Genomic DNA, 10141 nt, shown 5'->3' with positions numbered 1-10141 from the left:
ATGAGGGCAATGAATGTACAAATGTGCTTTACACAACTGATGTATGTATGGATTGTGATAAGAGTTGTATGAGCCCCTAATAAAATAATTTAAAAGAACAAAAACATGTAAGAAAGAAACAACCAACCCCCCCCAAAAAAACAACAACAACAAAAAAAAACCCACTGCTTTTTGGAGTCAATTCTAATCATTGGACCTTACCCAACAAGAGCAGCACTGGCTCCCAGGGCGGGTTTCCACGGCTGTACCCTTACGGGTGCAGGCCGTTTTATCTGTCTATGGGAAGCACTGGTGGTTCCAACCACTGACCTTGGTTAGCAGCCAAACCCTTTGGCTATTGCACCAGCAGACCTCTTTTATTTTTTGTTTAGGCTCCTTTATGTTTCCTTTTTTGTTTTTTTAATTAGTTGGGATTTAATACATATATCATTCCATATTTCAATCACGTCAATGAGAATTGTACAATTGCTACCACAATCAGTTTTCAATGATTCTTTTTCTACATGGACTCTGGGACATCGTCTCCCTTTTACACACCACACCACCACCACTGTACCCCCCACTCCCAGAACCCCTTATATTTTACTTGCTGTCCCTATAGGTTCATCAATCCTGGGTTTCATATACCAAAAAACAGAAAAGCATACAACACAGCTTCCAGAGGGTGACCTCCATTGACATAACACCTGAGATATACTCTACTGTGAATGAACAAAAACTCCACAAAACAATACAGACCAAAAATACAGAAAATTTTGGATACCAGATCAGATCCAGCATGCAACATAGGGGGAATCTACTGACAGAGTTTCAACCGTTCAGGTCAGATTTATGCCTTTGATCATCTATACGTCTCTCTCCCAAGCACTGTTTAGTGACAACTCTCCTCCCATCCCTCAGTTTTAGATAGGAGGAGTTCTCTGGAGGTTTATTTCTGACATAGCTTATTTCCTTGCAGATTCATCCATAAATGAACCTTGGGTTCCTACTGTCATCCATCGTCTTCTGCACACTGGATTTTCACAATTTAGGTTCTGATACTGATCCCTGCTTACACCTCAGATTATATGGATTCCCATCCTTGGTGACTGATGAAGATGTGCTTCTTCCATGTGGACTTAGTTGACCTCTCACTTAGATGGCTGCTTGTTTGGAGACAAGCCTTTAAGACCCTAGCTGCTATTTTATCTGATAGCCAGGTACCTTCTAAATTCTTCGCTACATTTTGCTACAGCACCCATATCTTCAGTGTTCACTTCAGCAGGCCTCTTTTACTCACTTAGGATGCTGCTGTTGTCATGGACCATCAAGTCTATAGTGCTTGAGCTTCCTAAGTCTGTGCTTCTTCACTTTCATCAAAAGAGATTGTATAGTCTAGCTTCTCAGACTCTTTGCTCAGTCTATAGATTGAGTAAATGTGGCCAAGTTGTCCAAGTTTCCTGATTTCGAACCATGCTGTAGTCCCGGTTCCACAAAATTTTACTTGTTGGTGATAGTACACATATTGTTTGATAGTTTCCACATACTGTTGGATCAGCTTTCTTTGAAATAATCATGAACATCTATCCCAGTCTTCCAAATTTCTGCATAAGAGGAGGCTTCAAAAGTTTGTGGAAAAATGGAACTGAAGATACTGGAATTTCCCTATGGACTTTTCAAAGCCTCTTCATAGACAAGTGATCACTTCTTCCAAGACTGCATTTGTTTGTGGAATATATTAAAGTGAGTCAAAAAGTACTGCTACTAGGATTCCAGTTGAAATGGGTAGTTTATTCCCAACAAAACCTGTTTAAACACGTTTATGTGTTCAGTGGATGGATGCAGGTAAGTTCTCTCAGTAATACACTTTTCTTGGTCTTATAAGAGTGCCCCAGGAAAAGACACAGTGCCACTAATGGCATGCTTGCTATCTGGTGTCACTTGAGGGCTCTGGATATCTTAGGGCAGCAGTACATAGAAAACACAGGGAATTCATCACAATCATGTCTCCTTCTGAAACCAGTATTAAATAGCTGTTTCTCATTCTCGCAGCCATTGGGTCAGTTCCGACTCGTGGCCACCCTAGAGGGCAGGGCAGAGCTGCACAGGTGGGTTTCTGAAACTGTAACTCTCTGCGGGAGTAGGTGGGCTATGTAATAAGCATGAAAGTGAAGGGACCCATGGCCCTACTGCACACAGCTATTCAGCTACATCTTGCTAGAAGAATTCTGTTAAATTAGACAGATTACAGCTGCTATGGAGGAAATTAGGAACCATGGAAACAAAATCGCCACTTCTGAGACCTTGGAGGTTTCCACAGAGAGGGTAAGGGTGGGAGCCAAGACAAGCTCACTGCCATTATAAAAACATCTTTCCTGAGACACCCGACAAGGCCCTTATCCCCCTGAATTTGGGCTGAACAGAACAGATCTTCAAAACTTTAGAAGAGGTCATTACATCCAACAGATTTAAAAGAAAATATGGGGCCAAAGTAAGGCCACTCAAGGTGATTCTCGCTTATGAAGCTGTTGCTGTTTCCCAAAGGAAGGTAGGATTCTGCAATTCTTCAAAGTTTTGGCACCTACCTTCTTTGTATCTGGGGTGATTTTCACTAATTTTTGTCAGACATCTCTAGGTTTTCAAGGATCTGATTAAAATAAGTTTGAGAGATATCTAAAAAGGAAAGATCCAATCAAAACAGGACTGCTGCTGGGCCAGTTTAAAATTTCAAGGCAGAGGGGGTTGGCTCAAAAGGTTATGTCGTTGTTTCTAAGTACCATCAAATCGATTCCAACCCATAGCACCCCAATGCAAAACATTTGGCACTGTTCTGTGCCATCTTCACCAGGGTCCCCATGCCAGAGCCCATTGTGGCAGCCAATGTGTCAATCCATCTCCTTGAGGGCCTTTTCCTTTTTCACTGCCCTCCACTTTAAAGGTTATGGTGAGTGTTTCTGAGTTTTCAAAGGGTAATTTTGATAGACATTCTCCAGACAGAGGACAATCATTATGAAGACTTTTTTAAAAACTGAAAACTGTACTGGTGAGAAAAAGGCCAGGAAAGTTGCACTAGGATTATTTTTGTTGTTTTTGTTTTTTTTAAATCATTTTATTAGGAGTATTTTTTTTTCTATCAAGACAATGCATTGGCTCATTACTCAGATGCAGCAGGGGTTGTCTGACAAGAGTTTTGTTGAGAACCTTACACTATTCACCCTGATTGGTCCTTTAGACTTCTTTTTGTTCCCAAAACTCAAAGAACATTGAAAAGGAACATGAGTTGAGTCCCTAGAGGGTGCCTCTCTGACATAGTATAAATCCAAGAGTGCAGAATTTTTCAGGGAAGGGTAGAGAGATAGAAAAGCTGCCTTCAGAAGGGTGTAGACCTAGCAAGAGGATATATCAAGAAACCACAGCTTCACATTTTGATATTTTTGTTCAATAAAGGTTTGTCTGATTTTTGAGCAATACCTTTTGAGATCCTCATACTTTGCCTTAAGCAAAAATCTGTAAACCCTGGGACAAAATTTAATTTACTTCCGTAATCACATACGTCAGTGAGCTGTGACAAAGACAGCGACCCTAATGTGATAAAATGTCCTTTAAGACGAGATTCTGAGGCTTCCTTTAGAGTGACAGAGGTGGCGGGATTAATAAGAACGAAGGTAAATAAAGTGAAGTCCAGTGAAAAATCCATTTTCCAAGTCCACTTCCTGGCAAAAGCCATTCATGCATTTGTCTTGCGTGAGCAAAAGGTTAAAACATAAGGCTGTTTTCCAAACCTTCTAATTCCAATGAGTCCATTCTAACTTGTTATTTATTCCAGTCTATTTATTCTCATTTATGGAAGTGCGGAATAATTCATAAGAGTCAAAGAAAGAAAGTATTGGAGTCCTTACCCTTGGCAGGTTTTTCCTTTTCCGGTTGGCAACTTCTCCAGCTCGGAATAGCTTCCATTCAGTTAAAGTGACGGGCAAAGTGGCATCCTTTGTAAGCTTCGACCGTAAATAAGCTTGTGAGTTCTTCAGTTCCATTGTTTTCCGGAGAAAGAACTGAGGTTTGGGAGGAAGCTGAAAGTGGGGAAGATAAAGTGGTAAGGGGTCAGGGTCCAATCCTCTAGTTTATGCCTGTGTTTTCATGCGAAGTCAAAGCTATCCCAGAAGCATATTTATCTTATCTTGCCTATAATAATGGACTTGTGCAAGGATTCTCTATTTTCTTCCTCACCATTTATAGACAAGTTTCTCAGGTTCCTAATCCAAAATTCTTCTATTACAATGTAATCAAATTTTCAGTAAACAATGGCTCCCAGTCCTAATTAACTCAAGGAGCCTATGCTGTCATGGGTTACGGATGCGTTTGGGCAGGTAATTTAAGCCACAGCTAGATGAAATTAATGAGGAGTCATGGGAACTGGCGTGAACTGAAAATGAAAAGTTCATGCCTGGTCTAAAGGCACGCATATTCAAATTCAAAAACAAAGTGCTAACACAAAACAAAAACATTGTACTGTCCCCCAAAGCAAAGCAAATACAAAAACACATTCTCAGTGCCTGTTGATTTGGGCCCCAGTTAAACCATCTTGACCTATTTGTAAGGATCTAATTAACACTAAACGTCTTCTTCCATTAAATTCTTCGATCATACCTTGGGTGTTTTGAAAGTGTTTTTAGGGGGCGGCAGCTTCCATGCTGAAGGGGATCTCCACATGGGTAAGGGCTGTATTGGAATATCTTCATATGGATTTTCTTTGGCTGGATCTTGGAAAATAATGAAGAAAAAAATTTTGAGATAAACATAAACAAAAACTAAATGATCAGAGCTAGAAAAGGAAAGAAAAGGCTACTTTCCATTTTCTTATTCTACTCTGCTGACGGAATAAGCATCTTCAAAACCAAGTCCCTTTATGCTAATAAGCAATCTGTACTTCCTCTAAACTAAAAGAATCCTTAAAATACTAAAATAAAGCCATCTACTCTACACTGAGCTACCCCATTACCCAGTGTGAAAGATCTATTAAAGAACAAAGGATACTATTCACTGAAGATTTCCATCATCTCAGTAAGATATACTCAATGGTGAAAGCAAATACCATCTTACTGTTAAGGGCTCCACTACATACATATTCATTCAGTTTAATTGCAAAGTTTGTGGGCACGTACACAAGATATCCTCATAGATATTGTCCTCAGACTGAGTGTGATAAAGTGCTGGACCAGAATTTCTTCCAAGTTCTTCATGAATCTTCTGTGCATTCCGATTTCGAAAGTGCTGAATATCCTCGAATTCAAAGGATTTCCTTAAGAAAGGAAAGACACTTTAAAGTTAGGCCTTTCAAAACTCTCCTTTTTACATTGGTAGGGTAAACCACTATTGACTATTAATGGACTTGCAGAAACTATTACCAATTGTTCTGATCAGCTACCTAAGAATAATAAACCAGGCAGCTCCTCTGTGTGTGCAGTGAGAAAAAAAGGAGGCTTTTGGCCAATCACACCCATGTTGTCATTCAGTTCCTTTCTCAGATCACTCCCTCACAAAGGGTGGCGCCAAGCCCAACATGCCCTGAATGAAGTGGACGACTAGAATTCTTTCCCTATGGAGTTTTAATATATAAAATTCCAGTTTTTCTGATGTTTGCCAGTAGATTGTCTTAGCGAGCTCCAATGGTGGGGGGAGATTGGGAGGAAGGTCGTTCCTATAAAAACACCCTATATGACAGAATAGACTTGCCCCATAAAGTTACCGAAGCTCCTACCCATTTCCTCTACTTCTACTTTCCCCACTGTGAGTTAGTCACCTTCTGGATGTTCAAACCAGGGTTGTAACTCTAAAAGAGAAACGGGGTTGGGTTGGGGGGCAGGGCCTCAATAATTATACAAATCACTAGTTATAGGATAAAAACATACCTTTTAGATCTCCCTCTGATTTTTCCACCATATTTCTTTGGTTCAGATTCCTGAGAAGGGGCAATAGATGCTGCGTGAGAATTATTTTCACAGTGTTTTCTGTCACAGTTTCTTTCTTTATATGCCATAACGCCAGATTCAGATAAGTATCTGAATGTCCTGCGAGGTTTTGGCAAAGGATTTATAGATGGTCCGCATTCTTGCCCCTCGGGTTCAGAGTAAATATTCTCTAAACTCTTAGTTTCTCCACAGGAACTATCCAGAGCGCTGAAATCCAGTTTTTCTGAAGAGTCACAATTTCGTAAAGCCAAGTTTAAGACTTTATCTGGGGGAAGGGCTTCAATTTTCTTCCACAGTATTTGTGAGGTATAGAAGTTCCCTGGGGGTAATGACGTCTCTGGGTCCAACACAACTTCTTTCCAGTTTTCGATGCGTCCGGCCCGAGAGCACTCCCATGCCGTGCCTGAGCCATTTCCACAGAGACCTGCATCACTGTGTTTAGAATTTTCGCTTTCATCCTCACTTTGCTCACGGCTTTTGGCATCTTCCCGCAGATCCAGACCCACCTTCTGAGAGCTGCTTACATCCAAATCTCGACTTCTCCCCTGAGCAACAAGTCTTTTCTTGGGAAGGATGTCCTGGTGCTGGTTGTATTTCACTCCAAAGTCCTTTGGGTGCCACTCTTCTGGATTAGATTTCCCGTTTGTCCTTCCTTCCCACTGAGAGATTTTCTGTTTGATGTTTTTACAGTGACTTCTCGAGAGTGTCTGAGCAGCAGAACGAGAAAACCCAGCATCCATGTTCCCTGTTGGGTGCATGTCAAGCGGTGAATTTTACAACAAAGGGTCCATTACACGGAACCGTGGAGCGCTGCATCCTTTACTCTGTCAGTGAGGAACAAGCAACTCCACTCGTTGCTTTTCATCTTCAACTTGAAGGGCTCTTTTTAAAGAGAAAAAAATTCGTCCTTGATCCTTGCTGAGAACTGGCACGGCTTTATCTTGATTCTTTCTATTAAAATGAGATGAGAGTGTGTTAGTATGGTTCTGTAACTTCCCAATGTCAACTCCACTAAACTACGGCCTTCCCGTCTGTAACTGGTTCTCTAACAATGCATATGTACACACGGACTTGTCATCTATTAAGTAACTCAGCTTTAAAAGGCACTCCTACGATGCTGGACGCAAAACTACTGAGAAAACACTGCTTCGTGTATTTCTCAAGTAGCCAGCTTTAATGTCCTGCCATATTTAATTTCCTAAAGTTGGGTGGGATATAATTTTAAAAGAGATTATACATAGCAGTACACAATGTTATTTTTTAAATTAATCATTTCTTTATGAATCTTTCTCTTAATGAAACAAAGGCCAGTGCCAAGTATAAAATGCATACATATACAGAAATACAGCACAAATGACCTGAATGTATATATTCAGAGCAAGAGACAGTCTAGAAACACGTCACCAGCTAATTTCACCCTCCTTTCTAATGCTGATAAAATATTAGCTTATCACCAACCCTCACTTCAACTTCACTATTAGCAGTTGCTAGATTCCATACCCAAAGAGCTGACGACCGTCCAAGGTGTCTTTTAACTCAGTACTAGTTGTCATTTTCTTTTTTAGCTTCCTGTCTCTTTTTTCAGAGAGAGTTGCTTTAAAATATAATCTATTGTCACTGACTGAACTTCTCATATCTCTGCCACCACATGTTTGGCCCAAATCAGCAAAAATACTTACATATGCTGTCACATTCCTTCCTTTCACACAGAAGCTTCACTCAGTTAGGCCCATAAACTATTTCCTCAAGGGTAAAATTTGGCAGAAACTTTTTCTACCGACGACGGAGCGAAGACCTGATCTCAAGTTCTACTCTGGATTAGTTATAAATAGCAATTGATTCAAAACTTCCTGAGGCAGGGGTCATCCTTCCGTGAGCTTTGTCTGTGTGGCCTTGATTAACTAACAGGCAGGAAAATATCTTGGCTCAGCAGCTGACCGACACTGATATACACCACACACACACACACACACACACACACACACACACACACACACACGGGGGCGCAACTTACTGTAGCAGGGCAACTACTAATCAGGACTTCCATCAACTTTCACTTTCACACATGTGCAGGAACACCAGCTTTGTCAGTAAATACATGTTGCGGGGGTTGGATGCAAAGCAAATCATTAAAAAACCCATGCATGTAGATGGGAACAAACAATAACTAAAACAACCCCCGCCCCAATACCAAAAGACTAACGCACAGAATTTGAAGAGTTACTCATCTATCACTCATGACTAAAAGTCTTTCTGACTCCATTGCTTATTGAGGATCCCTAAGGACTGGGGGTGTCCTGAGACTCAGTTCTCCCTCCCTATACACAAGATGAGAGTTTTTCCTCTGGCCCCCGGAAGCCTAGTAGAAGTTCGGGGCTGTCTTTGTTAATTTGTTCTTTACTCCTCCTTGATTGTGTTTTTAGTGAGAATGGGTCAAACTGAAGTGAACCCTAGTTATAGAGGGGTTGGTTCGAACTCCCCACTGCTCTGTGGGAGAAAAACCTGGCCACCTGCTTCCCTGCAGATTCATGGGCTTGGACGTCCTATGGGTCAGTTCTACTTTGTGCTGAAGGCAATGGGTATAAGGGTGGGTTAGGTCAAATTGAGGAGAAAAAGATGAAAATTTCTAGGGCAAAAAAAGATGATCAGCAACAGATTGCTTAGGCTATGTAATCTGTGCCCTGGTGCTGTTTCCATGGTAGACAAGTTGTACAGCAGTGTAAGAAACTCCGTAACATAGGCAGATATTGTAAAGAGGAATCTTAATTGCTCCAAAATGTGCTTACTAATACATAGCAAATTAAAAAAGCAAACTATCATAAAATCAAAAATATTTTAGTTCATTTAAAAATTAAATCTATAAATGTCTTGAGAATGATGATGGCAACAAATTTACAAATGTGCTTGACACAATGGATGGAGGCATGGATTGTAATAAGAGTTGTACGAGCCCCCAATAAAATGATTTTTAAAAGAAAAAAATTAGATCTATGTTGATAAAATGTTTTTACATCTGATTTCAGTGCTAATTTTTGCCAAATAAATGTAAACCCTTTCTAATGTGGCTTGCTTAGACTCATTCACCCAAACAAGAGTTTCTTCAGTTTTCATTCTTACAGGTACCTCATAGCTAACTCTCCCCTCACCCTCATTGTATTCTGAGCCACCTGGCACCCAGCAGGATTAATGTATATAAACCACACTACCAAAGACAGTGTGCATTAGGAAAGGGGTACACCAATGGATCCGTAGAAGGATACAGAGACCATAAATAGACCCACATTTACACAGTCAATTGATTTCCACAATGCTAGTGAGTTACTTTGATAGCGAAAGGCTCATCTTATGGAAAAAATGAAACACAATCCTTACTTCATACTCTTTAAACATTTAACTGGAAAGGGATCATAAACCTTAAATATAATGCCTCCAACTCTACACCTTCTGGAAAAAGAGAAAATCTTTATGACTTTGAAGAAAGACAATGATTTCTTAGGACACAAAAACTCTAACCATAACGGAAAATAAATTGACAAATTCATTAACAAAATTCAAACATTCTGGTCATCTAAAGATTTTGTTTAAAAATTGAAATGATAAGCCATAATCTGGGAGACAATATTCACAATACATATTTCTTTTTTTTAAATCATTTTATTGGGGGTTCTTACATCTCTTATCACAATCCATACTTTCAGCCATTGTGTCAAGCACATTTGTACATTTGTTGCCATCATCATTTTCAAAGCATTCTCTTCCCACTTGAGCCCTGATATCAGTTCCCCATTTCTTCCCCTCTTCCCCCACCCGCCCTCCTTCAAGAACCTTTGATAAGTTATAGATTACTTTTTTCATATCTTACACCGTCCTCTGTTGCCCCTCACTCACTTTTTCTGTTATTTGTCCCCCTGGGAGGGGGTTATATATAGATCACTGTGATCGGTTTCTCCCTTTCCCCCCACCTTCCTCTTACTCTCCTGGTATCTCTACTCTCCTTGTTGGCCCTGAGGGGTTAATCTTTCCTGGATTCCCTGTGTTGCAGGCTCTTATCAGTAGCAGTATGCATGCTCTGGTCTAATCCAATCTGTAAGGTAGACTTGAGGTCATGGTAGTGGGGGGAAGGAAACACCAAAGAGCTAGAGAAAAGTTGTGTGTGTCATCGATGCTAAACTGCACCCTGACTGGCTCATCTC

General features: G+C 40.4%; 1 protein-coding gene across 2 annotated transcripts in view; it reads right to left on the bottom strand.

Moving 5' to 3' along the window:
• DENND2C (DENN domain containing 2C) overlaps positions 1-10141 on the bottom strand; it is a 101364-nt gene that overhangs the window by 46459 nt on the left and 44764 nt on the right. Inside the window, exons 1-5 of one of the 2 annotated variants that reach the window (XM_045292132.1) lie at positions 7628-7684; positions 5889-6899; positions 5142-5278; positions 4627-4739; positions 3879-4049 (exon numbers count right to left, since the gene is read on the bottom strand). In XM_045292132.1, coding sequence (XP_045148067.1) covers positions 3879-4049; positions 4627-4739; positions 5142-5278; positions 5889-6706 — 1239 coding nt within the window. In that variant the 5' untranslated portion in view covers positions 6707-6899; positions 7628-7684. Of the gene's footprint in view, positions 1-3878; positions 4050-4626; positions 4740-5141; positions 5279-5888; positions 6900-7627; positions 7685-10141 lie in introns of those variants that run through there. The other variant, XM_004699156.2, reaches the window with a different exon arrangement.

Source organism: Echinops telfairi, unplaced genomic scaffold (genome assembly GCF_000313985.2).
Source record: "Echinops telfairi isolate 266 unplaced genomic scaffold, ASM31398v2 ScPeMD7_443;HRSCAF=831, whole genome shotgun sequence".
In the NCBI taxonomy this organism is placed as follows: domain Eukaryota; kingdom Metazoa; phylum Chordata; class Mammalia; order Afrosoricida; family Tenrecidae; genus Echinops; species Echinops telfairi.
The sequence above is the reverse complement of the archived record's forward strand: the minus strand, read 5'-3'. Positions and strand labels throughout refer to the sequence as shown.